At 40.1% G+C, this 20,215-nt stretch overlaps 1 protein-coding gene across 3 annotated transcripts in view; it reads right to left on the bottom strand.

The window, feature by feature from the left end:
- reep3b (receptor accessory protein 3b) overlaps nt 1–19,928 on the bottom strand; it is a 51,615-nt gene extending 31,687 nt beyond the window's left edge. Inside the window, exons 1-2 of one of the 3 annotated variants that reach the window (XM_048608840.1) lie at nt 19,795–19,928; nt 2,824–2,896 (exon numbers count right to left, since the gene is read on the bottom strand). In XM_048608840.1, coding sequence (XP_048464797.1) covers nt 2,824–2,896; nt 19,795–19,826 — 105 coding nt within the window. In that variant the 5' untranslated portion in view covers nt 19,827–19,928. Of the gene's footprint in view, nt 1–2,823; nt 2,897–11,191; nt 11,226–19,794 lie in introns of those variants that run through there. The other 2 variants (XM_048608841.1, XM_048608842.1) reach the window with 2 other exon arrangements.
- Between the last annotated feature and the right edge of the window lie 287 nt (nt 19,929–20,215).

Consider the following 20,215-nt stretch of genomic DNA (forward strand, 5'->3'; position numbering starts at 1 on the left):
TGCTGCTTGGCCTGCTGTGTTCATCCAGCTCTACACCTTGTTATCTCATACCTAAATAGAATGTAGCTTGTGAGACACTTAAAATTGATTTAAAAAAAACAGTTCAAGACTTGACAATTTATGAAATAAGTGATGTCAATTGTGAAATGGCCTACAGCAATCTAAGCAGATATGCAAAATAAACAGAGACAATGATTAACATGCAGGATTAGAAACAATAGGAACATGGCAGCAAAACACTATTCAGCCTGCTCCACCAATCACTTTTACTTCTTGTACTTTGACATTCTCAGTTGTGAAATTTCAAGAGATAGCCCAGTTTCAAAACATTACATGGGAATCCTTATGCACCTCAAATCAGAGAACCCCAAAATCTGTTGCGCAAGTGCATGTAGCATACATCTTTCCTTTTAAAATCAATCCCTTTAGCATAGTGTCAGTCAAGTGATTCCAAGGACAATACGTCCTTCCCAGGATTAACTTCTAATGATCAACTGTTCCAATATAGCAGTATCCCGTAAACATACCCTTGGCAAAGGCAAATTCAGCAAAACAGATTTCCCTCTCGTGCTACCTCCCTTCCAGTCCAGGAGAAACGAACTTTGAAAGAAACAATCTAGCAACACAGAATGAGCTTTTTGCTGCAGCAGAGACAGCTGTATTTCAGCTATGATCTGTTAAAACCCAATGTTGATTTTTCATTATTTTACAACTTTTTTAAAACATTTTTGATTTGGAGCTGTGTACAGAGAGCTACAGGTGACCTGTGGATATGAGCAGCAGTGAATGTTCAAAAAAAATGTGAACCAGGCCTGGAAGTTAATTGCAGGTCAATTCCTGTTGAAAGAATGCTACACAGACATTTTAGCTCTGCGTATGGATTATGCTCAAACAGATGGCAAAGATTGAAAAGTTAATAGTACCAGTCTAGCAAAGAGAATGAAAAAAGAGACACCAACATTTGAATTAGGTTTTGATCTGTGTTTGAGTCAGCGGGATTGCGCTTGTGAAAGTTACAGGATGCAAGTGTGGTTGTCCTCTCATTATCAACTTATTAGAAGTTCAGCTAACAGAATCGCAGTTAAAAGAATGAAATGAATATTCTTTGCAGCCTACTGGAAAATAGTTCTTAACACCGATGCATGCACTAAGCAAGATATAAAACTGTGCCAGTGGGATTACGGATCATGGAGTCTGCTTAAGTGAGCTGGCCAGTTGCTTCTCATTTATTTATCCCCCCTATCTGATTTATCCCTTAACTGCATCTGCTTGTCGCTCTGTCCTTGTGACAGATTGGAAGGGCTTGAATCAACAAAAGCTTGGTTTCAATCATAAACATTAACTAGACGACTTTGTGGTTTAACTATGCTCTGATAAAGCTACTATATTATTAATAAATCATTAAATCTTTTGTTTACACTTACGGACCAGATCAAAGCCCCTCAAAATATATCAAAGAGATCAACCAGGCCCTAGCATTTTATTTTAAAGGCAAGTATAGGACACGGTGTTCCAGACATGATTCAATTGGTCCAGCACTCTGCTTCAAGGAAAACCCACTTCATTCTTACAAAGTTAAAATACAAACAAAAGTAGAAAAATTGGGATATTTTTAGCTCTACTGAAATACTTAGTAAAGTTATATTATTTAGCTTCTAATGATCAACTGTTCCAATATAGCAGCATTCCATAAACATACCCTTGGCAAAGGCAAATTCAGCAAAACTGATTTCCCTCTGTTCTAGAGACAGCAAGGTGCAGAGCTGGATGAACACAGCAGGCTAAGCAGCATCATAGGAGCAGAAAGGCTGACGTTTCGGGACTAGACCCTTCATCAGAAAATGTTTTCCCTCTGTTCTACTTCCCTTCCAGTCCAGGAGAAAGGAACTTTGAAAGAAACAGACAGTGAACTCAAGCTTTTTGCTGCAGCAGAGAGACAGCTGTATCTATCAGCTTCAACAGCTCACTCCAAATCCCAAATGAAAGCAAAATTAAAATCCTGGGTCTGAGACAGCCTCACGCTTTTGTCTAAAAAAAAAAACTCAAGGAGCTCAAAGCTGTTTATCACTGTTTCAGAAGCAGTCATTCCGGCAACACCTCTCTACAAGAGAAACTGCACAGAACAAATCTCCCTTAAAGGCATGGTACCATCAAAATGCTAGAAACCTGGCATCTGTTATCAGTTATTCACAAAGTATGGATACTGATTATTTAAAAAGCCTGGTTAGAAACCACAGGGGTCAATCTCGAGAGTTACTGAGTATCTTAATTTTACTGTGCTGCAAATCCAGGGTCAGGGAGGCTGATTTCATTTGGCTGTCTCTGTGTCATAACAGCTCAAAACAATTCATAACACTAAAGCGTAATGTACACCATTTCATATTCTATCCCTTCAGATATTACAACCAACATTCCATTTACCTTTTTGATTATTTATTGCAGAAATCTTAAAATCCTGCCAAACAGACCTCTACATTACTGTTCTCCTCCGCAGTGCCTAGATTAAATGCACAAGCTGTAACATAATGACACCAGTTGTAGGTAGAAGATCTAATCAATGAATTGGGCTCTTTCACATGGAACCAATTTCTCTACAATTGAAAAGATTAGATTTATTTTTACATTTTGGTAGTCAAGTGTTTTTAAATAAGGTGTGAAGATACGTTATTTCAGAAGGATTTCATCTCCCCGTGCCCTTCCCTCAGCACTTGAATATTTTGTGTGCACATTTAAGTGATGTTTACACTAGGTATGAAACTCTGAGGAATCAGTGATCATATTAGCACAAGGAGTTGTCAAACCAATTTCAAAAAAAGTACTTACATATTCCTTTACATTTTTGGTTTTCACGGCTTTGTACGAATAGTAAGCAGGATACAAGGTACCAAACACAAGGCTGTTGAAAAGGGAAAGCAGTGTTAGATACAAATTACAAGTTAGATACAACTCAGTTATACAAAATCACCAATGCTAATTAGTTGTCTGTTGGCCTTCAGATACAATCTCCCTCCATTAAGGGGAGACAATTGGTTATATGGCTGCACAGGAACCATTCCACATCAAGTGTGGGTAATGTAACAAGGCAAGGCTTCTAAGAACAGTCTCGGCCAGTACAGGGATTGAAATGATGCTGCTGGCATCATTCTGCACAACATACTAGCCAGTTTTGCTAAATAATCGAAAGCCGCTGAGAAAACGTCAGCTTTCAAACTTTCCAGGGAAATAAATACGTTTTAAAAACATTTGTTACGTTTCACTCATATCTATCTTGCAGGAGCATAATCCATTCAGCCTGGTCTATCAGTTTGCCAAATGTGGAAATTTTACTTCTCCATGCTTGTTTTATACTCCTTCTTCCCCAAATACCATAAATACACGTGCAGGAACTTTTAAGTCTACAATTCTAATCAAAAAGTAGGGTGTGTCATCTTTTAACAGTAACATTTTGCAGAGGTTAAAACCCACTCTCCCCCATCAGTGTTCACAATCCCAACCGATTAAGAGGTACAGGTCAGCACTCTGACCTTGTGGAGGAGCATCTGGAGCGAATGGTAGTGCAGACTCAACACGGTGGATTCTCTGGCAGATGCAGCGATGGGTGGAGGAAACAATGGCTGACCAACTAGAGCCTCACTCCTGCAGGGAATCCAGTGGCTCCTCTTTTTTCCCCCTCTCCTTAATCTGTGCAAACTGCACCACTCGCCTGTTCAGCACAGCCAGCGAAATGGATTTGTTCCATGTGAATAGACAGAGACAGAAAATGGCAGCACCCAGCAACAACTTGGTCACCAACAAAGAGAACAGCAACTGGTTGGCAAGTTGTCTTCTTGCTCTGGCGGGGGGTGGGGTGGTGGTTTAAGACCCAAACAAGGCCACATGTTTCAATGTAAGATTTGTTCCTCAGGCAGTTGCAATGATTTCAGAGCTGACTGCTATCTCAATACTTTACTGTTCTGACTGAAATAATTGAAACAGCAAGATTGCAGTGATAACTGCACAAGAAGAGACAAAGCAGCAATTGTGAGATGGTCTCATGATGGTCTAACCTCAGTCAGCCTTCACATATAGTGTCCTGGTAGAATCTGAGCCTTCCTAGACAACTGCACTCCAGTACAATAGCCTCTGTTGCTTGCTACAATTTCTCCCAACATGCACTGATAATTCAAATAGTCACTGCCACCTTAAAGAGCAATTAGGGGCAGCCAATCAAGACCCATCTTGCCAAATGACACACATTCGTTGAAGGAATAAAATAAACAAAAGCATTACTTAACATCTTACCATCATGTCTAATTTTACAGTCACTCTTTCAAAGTCTGTAATTCTGCTTTGAATTTCAGAGACAGCATGTGAGGGCAATTGTTAGGTTTCCATTTGACTGAACGGTTGGTTTAAAAAAAAAATGAAATGCTCCAGATTACCCCAATTTGCTTGCAGAGACATGCTTCCACGCCTCACTTTGCCTTCGGACCAGAGATTACCACAGTCCTGCTACCTGCAAACATACGTATTGCTCCAACTTGCTGATTTGCATGCTGAAGTCTGCTGTCCCACAGGAATAAAGTAAAGCATAGAAAACAATCAAAAGCTCACTGTTCTCTATCTTCACATATTATTAACAACTCAAGATTAATCAACATATGAACGAGAGTAGGATCAAATGAACAACTGCTCGATTAACAACCAAAAATGCAATTTAGCACATGGCATTTGAATATACATACCGAAGGGCAAACTAAAAATTGTTCCAGAAGACAAACATCAATTCCTGTCTTACAAATTGTAGGATTTTTCCATTAAGTACACAAGGTGATTTCTCCCAATATAAAACATTATTTTCTCCAAGCTAACGATACTGGACTTCATAGTTTAAAAAAAACTCACCATTTGTCAACATAGTGGTGAGAAGATGACACTACATTTATGGTAAAAGTGAGACAAGGGGTGATTTGCTTATGACTTGATACATGCCCACGTGCTCCTGTTCCAAAACTTACAACATGCAAAAAAGTTACTCAAACACTGAATCAATTCCTCAGTCCCAGCGAATAATGCTTTTCAGATAAACCTTAAACACAGTTCCATATTTAGATCAGCCTTCACAATTATTTTCACACTTTGGTGGATGCAAAGACATCTAGAAATGTTTGTTCTACAAATTAATACGCAGTGTCTTCTGTAACTTTCAAGAATTGCACTTCTCACATTGGGTTTATAAACCCAAAGTATTCAGAGTATGAACTACACTTCAAACCCATGCCAACATGTAGACTTGAACACACACATCTTGTATGCAGACAAATGGCAACCTGCCAGAAAAACCAGATGAGAACAAAGCCAGGCTTTCAATCTGGCTTCAACTAAAACTGCAATCTTTCATACACGAGTCTTACACTATCAAAGTTAGCACAGAATTTGCAGACAACAACCCTTGACATTTCATTTTTTTCCAACCAGATACTGTACTCAGTCACAAGATTGTGTATTACACCACTGCTGACCTGAAGGCAGCCAAATCTGTTACCCGAATTATGCTAAAAATGGTCCAAATTCAAATGAACCAAGTGCTCAGCTATTTTAAAAGCAAAATATTGTGGATGCTGCTTCTGTGAACTAAAATAAAGTGGAGAAACTCAGCAGGTCTGGTCACAACTGTGGAGAGAGAACTTCTGAAGAGTTATATGAACTTTAAACTTTAAATTATTTATCTCTCCAGACACTGCCAGACCTGCTGTTTCTTCAACGCTTCCTCATTTCATTTGCTCAGTTTGTTTCTTTTGTACGAGAGAAAATAAATCCCTTATGTAAGGATATATGCTCACACAACTTGTGTCTGATAAATCCATTTCACAACCAGATTAAAATCGGGCACACTTCACTAATTAAAACTGCAGATTCAGTTATTTAAAAAACACAAATGGGGATGCTTCATAGCTGTCTTCAAACAGTTATGTACATGTCAGTGTCCAATAATAGAACTCCCCCACTGTGAATGATATTCAAGAACCACAGATCTTGTAGGATGAACAAAAAACAAAAAAAAAAAATTGGAAAATCCAGACATTTCTTATGTACAACAACACTTGGACAGAATAAACAAACAGCAAGAATGGCTGATATGTAAGGATTCAATACGGTTGTTAAGAGGGATCTATATAATCTAGAGTGTGGCAGAAAGCTCAATTGAAAGTGTCTAAACTGCGATCAACACATTTTTGTTTGGCAATGGTATTGAGTGATGCAGAACCAAGGTAGGTACATAAAAACGTATAAAACATTGGTTAGGTCATAGCTGGAATAGTGTGCACAGTTCTGGAATCCACAATATAGGAAGGGTGCGACTGCACTAGATAGGGTGCGGCGGAGATTTACCAGAGTGTTGCCTAGGCTTGTTTTCCTCAGGAGTACAGGAGACTGCGGGGGACTTGATTGAGATGTATAAAATTCTGAGGGAAACAGATAGGGTAAAAAAGGAAGGAACTTTACTGCATGGAGGTATCAATGACCAGGGAGATATATTTAAGCCAACAAGCAGAAGGTTTAGAGGGGATGTGAGGAACGACTTTTTCCACCCAGAGGGTGGTGGGAATCTGGAACTCGCTGCACCAAAGGGTGGTACAGGCAGAAACCCTCATAACATTTGACAAGTATTTAGATGTGCAATTGCAATGCAAAAGCATACAAAGGTACTGGCAAGTGCTGGAAAATGGGCTAGAACAGTTAGGTGGTGCTTTTGAGTAGAGTAGGGCTGAAGAGCCTTTTAGAGTACTGTAGATTTCTAAGGCTTGAGATAGCATTGTTTTGTGGATAGAAGAGAGGGAAAAAAAAAATGAGGACACACTGGCCTGGAAAATGTCACTGTAAATGTAGTTGATAAAAAAAAAAGTTGATGTTGCAAAATTGTTGTTGCAGTATGCTTACAATAACCCAAAGACATACTTCTAAAATCGGCACATTACTAAGGTCAAATTGAATTCATACAGATCTAAACATCTGCATGTCGATCCAACAGAAGAAACTTATTACATTCCAACTATTGGCAAAACATTTAGCTTTAATACCACAAAAGAAACAACCTCTAAATTGTGACCAGCTTAGATAAAAATGATTTTTCGACAGGAGTTGAGCAATGTAGAAATAAAAGGAGTCTCATTTTGCCTGGCTGATTACCGCGGACTCACCTCAAGTACAAAATCCCTTGTTAGAATATGTATAGAACATACATGTCAACTAACAACAAAATCATTGATTTCCTTTAAGGGATAATTTAACCACCTTTACAAGCTCGTTTGAAAGGTCCTATTAACATGAAATGCACAAGACACACTTGATCACAAAAAATCCCTGAGCAAAATCTCTTAAATGACAGGTAGAGAGAACTAAAATAATGCACCCTCATCTTCCCCTCGCCAATCTTTCCTGCTCCCATTAAGCCAAGACAACACAAAGAGTGCTTTGTTTATAAAAAAAAATTGGCTGAAACCCCAACAGATAACATATGAAACAGGAGACAGCAACTTGGATCCAACACCTCAAAGAAAACAAAAGATTTCCTGATGTTAATCAAGAAAATTTACTGCTGTGATCTCATTTATACAGCCTTAATTTGTACATTGGCTTTAACGTCGAGTAACCCAGTAAAGAGGTCATACCAGGTAACCAACACAATACATAATTACACAGCAATCTAACAATGTCTTGTGCTCAGAATAATAGGCATTTTCAGTTTGCTAACAAAAGTAACATATGAAATGTATTTCTCTTGCGACCCATGAACTAAATAACCTCATTAGTTTAGTAGAGATTGAACTACATCTCTGGATTAGTGAACAACTGACTATTTTGGATTAATCAGAGAACCTCAAGTAACTACAAGCACAATACTTCCATCTAAGAGCAACACAAGAGGAGGGGAGTAAACTGCATTTTCAACTCCCGAAAAAAGGCTTATGAACACCAGACAAGGATGGGGTGTGACATGACTAAGGTAATGCAAATACAGTGAACTAAATTCACAAAACGTAGGCAATGTTCAACAGGTCTGGCAGAACCTGTGCAGAGAGATTCAGACTTAATGTTCCAGATCTGCGATCTTTTGCCAACAATGGGTTCAACCAAAATGTTAGCTGCTTTTCTCTCTCCACTAATGTGGACAAATACATTTCCAACATTTGCTGTTTTTATTTATAGCCTCTTCGTCTTAATGGTCATGAAGCATACATCAATCCAACAGTCAAAATCCAACAGTCAAAAATCGCCAGCTATGTTTTCCATTTCTCTTAAAATTCCACAACCATTCACTGCAATGTAGCATTAAAAAAGAACAACTATCAAGTAGGAAGATGCAGGTTGGTACTTGCAAGAATCCTCAGAGCAAGTTTGAGCTTTTGGTTTTCACGGCAGAAAACTGATGTATTTCCAAGCCTTACTCCAGCGCAAGAAGTATAAATCCCCACAAAGGTGTCTGATTTTGTTCCCAAAACAAGTCATGAAAATATGGATGCAGCTTTTAAACTTTCTAACACCATAGCTTGCACTTGTTTGCACTAGCTTAGCAGTGCAATTGCCAGCATGGGCATAAATTGGCTCAAGATGTTGCAGAATTTTAAGTGTAATTTATATTCAGAGCAACTCATGTTTCTTTCTGCCTTAGTTTAAAAAGTCATTAGACGGTCCCATCTGCAAAACAAACTCCCCTTCATGCAAAGGGACCCAAAATTATAAGCAACATAACAGCCTAACCAGTATTTGAAGAAGTGTTTAAACAGTAACTTGATAACTTTTGTACTCTTTTCCTTGATTAACATAGCCAAGGTTGAAGTTATCAACATCGGGTGTTTCACCTAATTTTTCTTATTTAGTCTTCAATCAAGGTCTAAAAGTTAAGCTGGACATTTTTGGACACATAGGCTTGGAGTGACCTCTTTTAATTTACTCATTGCACCGATTTAATGAGAAAACTGTTCCATATACTTTTAAATGTTATTCAATAATTTAAAACTGTGACACATGGTATATTGACAGATTTAAAAGACTCCTATTCTTGTCATTAACTCAACTTTGCTCAGTTGAAATTTAAGAAAATTTTAAAACCAAAATCATTAAATACGAGTGGCTCTTGAAAGCTAAACATTATTCATGGAAATTCGCATTTGGCTATTCACGTCAGTTGAGGCAGTAAAGAGGGAAACCGACAACAAAATGCTGTAACCTGTGTCAGAATTGCCAACTGCACATAAAGCTAAAAAACTTTATCACATTTCAACATAGTAATCAATAAAACTGAAAAAGAAGCAAGTCTTGTTTTAAACTGAAACATGGGAGAAACTCCGTACCTCGACCGAGTATCAAGCATCACTCCAAACAGCCACAAAATCATAGAGTCATACAGCACGGTAAAAGGCCCTTTGGTCCAACCAGTCCATGCTGAACATAATCCCAAACTAAACTAGTCCCACCTGCCTGCTCCTAGCCCATATCCCTCTAAACGTTGCCTATTCATGTACTTATCCAAATGTCTTTTACACATTGTAAACATGCCCACATCCACCATTTCCTCCGGAAGTTGATTCCATGCATGAACCACGATCTATGTAAAAAAAAAAATCTGTCCCTCATGTATTTTTTAAATCTCCTCCTCACGCCTCATAAATGTGTCCGCTGGTCTTGAAATACCCTATCCCAGGGAAAGGACAACTACCATTAACCCTATCTATAACCCTCATAAAAGTTCATAAAATCATCTCTCAACCTACACTCGTGAAAAAAAGTCCCAGCCTATCCAGCCTTTCCTTATAACTCAAACCTTCTATACCCAGCAACAACCTGGTACATCTCTTCTGTACTCTCTCAGGCTTAATAATATCTTTCTTATGACTGGGCAACCAGTACTACATTGCCAATATGGTGGCACAGTGCAGGACCAGTAAGTCAAAAGTCTGGACGAATGATTCTGAAGAAGGAGTTGAAATCTCACTACAACTTCTGCAGAATTCAAATACAGTTCATCAAATATATGTGAACAATAAATAAACCAGTATAAATAATTATGGAGAGTGAAAGTGTAGTACTGGATTATCAAATAAACTCTTCTGGCTTACTTATGTCTTGGCGAAAGGCAAATCTACCATTTTCACCTGACTAGCGAGTCATCGGTTATATACATAGCGAAATTCATTATTTTCTCAAGGGCAACCAAGAATGGGTAACCATCACATGGTTGCTTCAGATATAAAAATCTGAAATGTTTTTCCTCAATTTCACAGTGCAAGTGCTGCAATTACAAAAACAGCAATGAGAAGTCTTCCACATGATTCAGGATGCTGTTAAAATACACAAATTCAACTACGATAACCCAATGAAATAGATGGCACATTCAACTGATTAAAGTAATTCTAAAGAGACACCCAAATCCCAAGGGCAGAAAAAAGTAGATTGGCTCTTGTTATTTCAAAAGTAGTGCTTTAGACTTTGAACAATCATTAACTTGCAACAGTAATTCTGAACCTCTTGCATCATATCCTTTATATAGAAATAGCTAATTTATTATGCATTTTAAATACAAGACGCTCAGCAATGTCATGAGAAGAAGTGAGAATTTTGAAAGAAAACACAAACAGCAACCGACAGAAAACTCTTCTCTCATTCTCTCCCCGACTACCAGTTACAAAATATGCACAAGGATTCAGCCACTCAATTTCTCCAGAAAAGACAATGCTCACTTCCCAATAATTGGTACAGTAAATCTGCATTGCACTCCCTTCTTTTGGAAAAGCACCCAAAACTGCACAAGATGCAGTCTCACCAAGGCCCTACATAAATGCACCAAGATTTTCTCACTCATACATTATACTTCGGCATAAAGGCAAACATCACGTGCTTTCACAATTGGTGCTGTCCTTGCACACAAGTCGCACATATGCTCAGATTCCTCTGAAAATCATATTCCAAAAATAAATTTACTTAAGTTTTCCTATCAAAGTGGACAACATTTCTGCGCACGAAATTCCACTGAGCAGTTCGTTGTCCTCTCACATCACTGGTATATTTTCTTTTGCAGTCTGTCTTCTCGTCACAGCTTATTCTCCAACCTAGATTGGTACTGACAGCATTTTGGAGCACTGACAGGCGGAAAAATCTCACACATCATCTTATCAAAAGCTTTTTAAGTCTACTGCAACCACTTGCCCACCTTAATATAACCTGCCAGTTGTCAAAATCAGATCTTCTTCATTGGTAATGTGTAGCACTTCCACGTCACTGGGCTTTGCTATCTATACTTTGCAACAAGGGTCAAGGAAAGATAATAAGCAAAGAAACAGTTATTTCTCATACTTTGTACCATGTCAACAGGACAGATCTAACAGCCTGCAGAGACCAGGAACCAACTTGTATATGTTTATATTGAAGAAAAGATGCTAAGGTGAGGTGATGATCTGTGTAGTACAGATGCATGAAAACATAGGTTCTACCATAAATTTTAAAGCTTTTTCTTGTTTCGTTATTTCCTTAAGAACCTAATTATGTAGTAAGATGCATTTTTTTTAAACAGTAAAAGCACCAAGTCTAATAGTTCTGTCTTGTGAGAGAAATAATTGGTGTCACTGTAAAAGCAGATAAAGCAACCTTCTTCCTTACGTTCCAACTGTTGGTAAAACAGTATACAGGAATGTTTCGAATGATAGCATTAACTTTTAACACATTCATCTTCTGGTTTCAGCTGCTCTAATCCATCAAAAAGAGTTTATGAATATAGTCTGCTTTCTTTGTTCTACCAAGTCTGTGGAAGCTCAGAATATTTCCAGCTTCCAAGGCTCTAATTTTAAACTGTCTCATTGACTTTTCAGATTCTCGTTTCACATTGTGTGGCAATTTAATTAGAACTCCTCATACCCACAGCTTTCTGTGGGGGTTGATTTCCATATTTCAACCCATTGTAGGCTGCAGTCTTCATATTTATAGTTGTTCAATCATTGCATTTCAGAATACAAACCACATCCTTTCTTGGGCCTGAGGCAATACACTATTGCTTTAAAAAGCCAAATTAATCAGAAACATTAAAAAAAACAACTTTAAAAACCAAATTCTTTAAGTTCCAGGTCGCTCTGGTAAAAACTTTCAAGTGCACTCTGAATCATCAAAATGGTCACCACCCGAATTTGAAAAATGTTACGTTACCAGTTCAACTACCATAAGTCCACCAGTCTCAATTCACTCTTCTATTTATAACGACAGTACAGCAAAATCTCTCTCAGGAGAATCATTAAGCTCAAGGGTTTGTTATATCATTGAAATAAAGAATGGAGGGTCAGTTGCAATCAGCAACTGCTGTATAAACAGAATTCAACTCAATCTTGCCCCACACAGCTTCCTTTCACTTGTGCCAGTCAAGAATATTGCAAACAAAGTTATGCTAACAGCAACCAATTGCTTAAAAATGACAGAGCTGCAGAGTTAATTTTGGCTGCTAAAAAAGTGTAATGAAGTACTACTCAGCTGTAAAGTTGTTTAATCATGATTAGGCCAAATGCATTGATCTGATAACTTCAAAACAAATTTTAAATACATTGCGCAGAGTGAGTCAGAAGGTAATGCAAGGAATTACACCATGCAACATGTTGCTCATAGAAAATTAATCTTCAATGCAATTTGCTCCTAGAGGAAAAAAAAATCAGCTTGCAGAGGTCAATGTCATCCTTTCTTGGTGTCTTCATATACAGGGGCAAAATACTTCGGTGTCAAACTGCAAACGTTTCTCTCCCTTAAAATATTTGTGTAATTCTTGCCATTGCATGACTCCTCTCTAAAACAAATGTGGTACACAGTATAATGGTCCCTTCAATTTCCATATCTTGCCTTTTCCTTTCAAAAAGCATAGCACTAAACTAAAAGAGTAATGGGAATGGGGTGTGAGTATGCAACCTCTCAGTTGCAAGATTCCATGCATATAGAGAAAACCTAGGCACAGGCTTAGGCCAGATGACAGCAAAAAAATCATAATTTTATTGGGACATGCAGGAGGCTAAAGCTGGGCGAGATGATTCTTGAAATTATTCAGAAGATTTGAAATCAAAGAAAGAAAAGCATCTGTGACAGTTATGGATGGGCAGAGAATAGTGGGGAAAAATTTGGTTTTAACATTACATGGGAAAAATCCATATCTAATGAACTGCCCAGTGAAGGACACAAGATCATTTCACAGAAGGACAAAAATGAATGCCTCCTCCTGGGAACCATTAGGTCTGAACAGAAATGACTCTGCCCATATTTACTGTAAAGCCATAATTCTATTAAAATTTCAGCAGTAAAAAATGCAGGGGCAAAACACAAGAGAGGCTGAGATAGGACGTGCATTTCACAAACTCTTAGGATTAGTCAGTCCGTTATTACCATTGGGTTTCATATGGGGAGTTAAGACCACTGGCAAATGAAACAGGTGTTAGAGACCAACTGGTGACTGGACAAGAGGGTGGACATATAATTCAGTACCCATTTTAAAGTAACACTTCTTGGTCCTTATTTTCATGAATCCACTATAAATTAGTTGGTCTACATTTACGACACGAACAGGCTGCATATACTAGCCAAGCTACAATTTTAATTCAGTCTCCATTTAAAAGCAAGTATAATTACAGCGTGACAAAATCAAATGTGAACATAGGGAGTAAAAATACTTAAAGCTGACTATTAGTCTAAATTGCTCAGATAACAGGAGTTAAAAATAATATGGACACCACATAGCTCTGAAGGATTCTTAAGACCAATCTGTACCAACATTTAACTGCTTTACTGTTCTGTCTCACACATTCCTTATTTCATTTTCCCCATAGATTCAATTAAAATGTCAAATTCAAACAAACAAAACCCCAATTAAAGCAAAGGATATGCTGTCTGCATTTCAGGAACATTATGTTCAAGTAACATGACACTTTTCTGTCATCCCTATTAAGACTACAAAATCTAACTATACATGGAGTGCAGCATTTTACTGCAGATCAGCAGCTGAACGTTCAACCCTGGCTCCTGAACAAAAGCACAAACACAAGGCATCAAATGGCCCCCTTCCCACCATCAAAATAGCCTAGATTTTGTTATAATGGTGACAGAAGTCACCATTCATTATCATTACTCCTGAAAGTGGAGTGTGCATGCAGCGCTATGCAAAATTCCCAAGCTGCTGTCCATGATTTTACATTCACCCATCAGCTCATAATTGAAGCCACCCTGAAATCACTCAACTGATGAGAGTATGACTATTAGTCACAGTACAAAATCCCTGAAAAAGTTATACATTAAATAAAGGTATTATTGAGCACAGTGGGTTACTATTAGCTAATCAAACGTGTCAGATTTCTGAATGCCTTTGTGCATTCTCATGTATTAAATACTCTTTCCAAATCTTTACCACTTCTGTGCAGTTAAGTTTAAGATTGTACTCCACGCTTCAGTTTGTACAGTTCTCAATGTTTTCTAATTAGCCTGCTCAGCGATAATATCTGGAGGTAGGACTTCAGCAAAGGACTCCTGGCTTAGAGGTCTGGACACTGCCACCGTGCCACAAGGACTTTAGACAGTTCTATGAGTGCTTGGAGTAACTTACATCTGAATACAAACTAACAGCAGAAGTGGGCTCAGCTGTGCTGCACTTAATGAACTGACAGTCAACATATACACTCACTCACTGCCCTGGCACAAAGAAAAAAAAAGAGCTGCCACAGTTTTCTCACAATAGTATGAAATTTGAGAGAAATAAAGAAAGAAATTTACAGAATACAAATCATAATTGCTACTTATTGAGATAGTGATGATACCAATTTCATAGAATGACAACACAAGAGGAAACTTGGCCAAATATGGTTGTGCCAGAAATTTTAAAGGATTTTTCTATTAGTCTCACCTACCTGCTCTTTGCTCAAACACTGCAATGTTCTCTTCTTCAGGCATTTATCTAATTGCTGTTGAGGGTTATTAAAATTTTCTTCTTCTCAGGCAGTGTATTCTCTCATGATGTCTGGTTCTTTTGCTAATTATCTTATGAAAATTAGACTTCTTATACACAATTACAATTTGACCAAATTCCACTTGTCTTGATTATTGTAGTAGAACAGTTGCAACCAGACACACTAGTTAAATATCAGGAAGACTAAAGTCCTAATTTTCCACTTTGTCCCCCAGTCACTGATCAAATTCCTTCCTTTCAGCTGAGCATTGTGATGAAAACTACCATTTTCATCACAAAGGCAAAAACCAACCATAACGTTACTAACATCATTACTTCTTCCTATCTATTGCTACAACCCAAATTTCACTACTCACATCCTTCATATATTTTTTGTTTAAATTCACTTATGGGGCATGGGCTACACTGGTTGACGAGCCTGTCCCTAAGCTGCTTTGAGAAGGTGGCGGTGAGCTGCCTTTTTGAACCGCAGCAGTCCATATGCTGTTGGTTGACCCACAATGCTCTTAGGGAGGGAATTTCAGGATTATGACTCAGCAAGTGAAGGAACAGCAATACATTTCCAAAGTCAGGATGGTGAGTGTCTTGGAGGGAACTTGCAGGGTGGTGTTCCCACGCATCTGCTGATCTTGTCCTTTGAGGTGGAAGTGGTCGTAGGTTTGGAAAGCACTGTCTAAAGTAGCTTTGGTGAATTTCAGTAGTGCATCTTTTAAATAGTACATCATGTTGCTACTGAGCATTGGTGGTGGAGGGAGTGGATGCTTGTGGATGTGGTGCCAATCAAGTGCACTGTTTGTCAAACTTACTTAGTGTTGTTGGAGCTGCACCCATCCAGGCAAGTGGGGATCATTCCATCAAATACCTGACTTGTGCCTTGTACATGGTGGACAGGCTTGGAGAAGACAGGAGGCGAGTTAACTTTTGCAGAATTCCCAGTCTCTAACTTACTTTTTTAGCCACTATATTTATATGGCGAGTCCAGTTGAGCTCCTGGTCAATGGTAACTCTAAGGATGCCGATTGTAGGTGTTTCAGTGATGGTAACACAATTGAATCACAAGGGATAATGGTCAGATTATCCCTAATTGGAAATGCTCATTGCCTAGCATTTGTGTGGTGTAGATGCTACTTGCCACTTGTCAGACCAAGCCTGGATATGGTCCAGATAGTGCTGCATTTGGGCATGTATCTCGGTAGTCATGAATGCACAATATTCAGCACCAATCATGAGCAAATATCCCCACTCACCACCTTTATGATGGAGGGAAGGTCAATGATGAAGCAGCTGAAGATGGTTGGGCCTAGGACACTACCTTGAGGAACTCCTACAGAGATGTCCTGGAGCTGAGATGATTGACCTCCAATAACCATGACCATCTTCCTATGTGTCAGGTACAACTCCAAACCATCGGACAGTTACCCCGGTACCCACTGATTATCATTTTGTTAGGGCTCCTTGATACCACATTTGGTCAAATGCGGCCTGGATGTCAAGGGCTGTCACTCTCACCTCACTTCTGAATTTGAGCTCTGTTGTCCATGTTTGAAACAAGGCGACAATGACATCTGGAGCTGTGTGGCCCTGGCAGAACCCAAACTGAGTGTCACTGAGCAGGTTATTGATGAGTATGTGCTGCTTGATAGCACTGTTGGTGACACTTCCACCACTTTACTGATGATTGAGAGGAGATGGATCAGGCAGTAAGTGGCTGGGTTGGATTTGTCCTGCTTTTTTTTTTGTGTACAGGACATACTTGGGTAATTTTCCACATTGTTGGGCAGATTCCAGTGTTGTAATTGTACTGGAACAGCTTGGCAAGGAGAGCAGGAAGCTCTGGAACACAAGTCTTCAGTCCTCTTGCCAGAATGGTGTCAGGGCCCACAGCCTTTGCACTATCCAGTGCCTCCAACCATTCTTAATACCATGTAAAGCAAAATCAAATTGGCTGAAGGCTGGAATCTGTAATGCAGGAGACCACGGGAGGAGCTGAGGATAGGTCATCCATTTGGTACTTGTGACTGATGATTGCTGCATATGCTTTAGCCTTATCTTTTGCACTTGGGTTGTACTCTTCAATAATTGAGTTTGGGGATATTTGTGGAGCCTCCTCCTCCAGTGAGTTATTTAATCATCTACCACCATTCAAGATTGGACGTGGCAGGACTCAGAGCTTAGATCTGATCTGATCTTTTGGTTGTGAGATCACTTAACACCGCCTATCACTTGCTGCTTACATTGTTTGGCACGCAAGTACTCCTACTTGCTATCTTCACCAGGTTGATACTTTATTTTTAGGTATGCCTGGTGCTGTACCTGGCATGCCCTCCTGCATTCTCCTTTGAACCAGGGCTGATCCCCTGGCTTAATGGTGATGGCTGAATGGGGGATAGGCCGATCGCACAAGGCTACAGGCTGTGCTGGAGTACAATTCTGCTGCTGTTGATGGACCACGTTGCCTCATGGATGCCTAGTCTTGAATTGCTCAATCTGTTCAAAGTCTGTCCCATGTAGCATGGTGACAGTGCCACACAAAACAATTGAGAATACCCTCCATGTGAAGGCAGGACTTCATCTCCATAGCCGTCACTCTTACCAATACTACATCTGCAGCTGGCAGATTGGAAAGGATGAGGTCAAGTCTGCCTTTCCCTCTTTTTGGTTCCCTCACCATATGCTACAGAACCAGTCTAGCAGCTATGTCCTCTAGGACCTGACCAGCTCGATCAGTAGTGCTGCTGCTGAGCCAATGATCATGAAAAGCCCACACATAGAATACACTTGCAGCCTCAGTGTTTCCTTCAAGTGTTGTTCAACATCATCTGCGGGAGGACACTACATGGTAATCAGGAGATTTCCTTGCCCATGTTTAAAGTTGTGAGACTTGACGGGGTCCAGAGTCGATGTTGCAAACTCTCAGGGCAATCCTTCCTGACTGTATACCGCTGAGCTGCCACCTCTTCTAGCTCTGTCCTGCCAGTGGGATATCCAGAGATAGCAATGATGGCCATTTCAGAGTCATCCGCATTGCTGTCTTGGAGTCACGTTTAGGCCAGACCAGATGAAGACAGCAGATTTCCTTCCCTGAAGGATATTAGTGAGCCAGAGGGGGATTTTCTGAACCTTTCAAATTCTGAAAGGATGGTTTCATCAGTAGATTCTTAATTCCAGATTTCTTCATTGAATAAAAATTTCACCATCTGCCATGGCAGGATTCATACCCAGGTCCTCAACCATTATTTGAGTTTCTGGTTTAATAGCCTAGGTGATAATAACGAGTCCATCACCTCCCCTTAATTACATCTGCCCTCACGGATGTCCAGTTCACTGACAACCTTCCCCCCCCAACATGTTAATCTAAATATATTCAGAATCTCCCACCACGATCTCACAGAACTCTACATTCATCTGACTCCTGCCTTCCTTTAACCACTGAGGCCTATCATTCAAAGTTCCATTCAAAATCCCAAGATCTTTGGATCTTCCCATCGAAGTTTTAGTCAACATTCCTGATTACCTCAATATTTAACTCCATACAATGTTATGGCTCTTAAGCACTTTGGCACATTTTGCTGAAATCAAGTTTCATAAATGCAATTTTAATACTGACTGTTCTAAACAACGTCAACATGCACAATCACACGTGATAACACCACAACAAACAAAGGATTTCTTTTCTACGATAGATAAAGCAGCCCAGGAAATATATAATGGATATTAGCAGAACTCAACTGAAGATTTTAAAAAAGGGCAGCACAGTGGTTAACACTGCTGCCTCATTGCGCCAGGGAGTCAAGCTCAATTCCAGCCTCAGGTGACTGTGTAGAGTTTGCACATTCTCCCCGTGTCTGTGTGGGTTTCCTCCCACAGTCCAAAGATGTGCAGGTTGGTTGTATTGGCCATGCTAAATTGCCCATAGTGTCTACAGTGGGAAATGCCGGAACAGGGTAGGTGAGTCTGGGTGTGATGCTCTTCAGAGGGTTGGTGTGGATTTGATCGGCTGAATGGCCTGCTTCCACACTGTAGGGATTCTGTGATGTGTACACAATTTCTAATAATAGCGCATCAGCTACATCTACATGAAAGGATACCACCTGAGGGGAGTTATGTTGACAGTCCCAAATAATACAGCTAAAGTCAACATCAACAAGCTCATCAAACACCCCTCCTAAAAAAGGCAGGGAAGAAATAATTCGACATCTCGTGGTTCCTTGACAGATTCTGTAAACAATCCGAAGACTGCGTCTGGTTTCCCGAGTGTGTGTTTTTTTTTTACACACAACCTACTTAAGAACACTATTCGAAGCGTCAATAACTGAAAATTATCACTGGTCTCCATTACTTTTCCAGTTTGGCTTTTCTTGTTTGCGTAAAAAAAAGCTCCACATCCCTACGGCAGGATGCCAAAAGAAAAGCTAACGCAATTCATTAACCTCCGATTAAAAAAAAAGCCATTTTGAATTGAGGTGTTGCGCAGAAGTTTGGCATTTTGCTGGCTGGGTTAAAGACGGGGCTCCTTACAAGTTGGAGGCGTCCGTCCGTTAGTGGCCGGTTCCTGGGACTGAGAGAGACAAAGCGGCAATGTATTAATGAACAGAGTGACCACTTTCCCGGAGGATTGATCTACACAGCGAGGCTGGCTCACGGTTAGGCGCCCGCGGGTTGATGCTCTGACCGGCCTGGATCACTCCTAGGCCGCTCACCGAACACAGGGCCTTACACAAACGGCCGGCGGCCTGACAGTGCCGCGAAAGCCGAAGTTCGCCCCCACCTCTCCGAAACGCCGCTATAGGAGGGGGTTTGTGCCGCGGCCCAGGACTCCCACCGCTTCCACTTACACCACAGTCCTGGCGATGATCCACGACACCATTGAGACAGCCACACTAGCAATCCCTCACTCACCGCCGCTGCCGCCACTCTCACTCCGACTCCGTCAACCTCCTTTCACAGCGGCCTTAGGCTTACCCGCCTCCTATTGGTCAACCAACACATCACCATGGTTACGACTTGCAATGTCCGGCGCTGATTGGGCAGACGGGCTGTCAATCGACCCGCCTCTCTACCTCCTGCAATGCCGCCTGACTGCCAGAGGGGGCAGGCTGGAGATGAAGCCAACCTCAAGCTCTCCATCTCAATGTCAGTGAAGTCAAACCCAATACAGACCAGAAGATGCCCCGGAACCCCACACAGTGTGGAGCATGTCATTTCAGGAGAAGTTTAATTGGCTTACACTTCCTTTAATTTTCAATTTGAAATGCT

Source organism: Rhincodon typus, chromosome 20, assembly GCF_021869965.1.
Source record: "Rhincodon typus isolate 14 chromosome 20, sRhiTyp1.1, whole genome shotgun sequence".
NCBI classification, from domain to species: Eukaryota; Metazoa; Chordata; class Chondrichthyes; order Orectolobiformes; family Rhincodontidae; genus Rhincodon; species Rhincodon typus.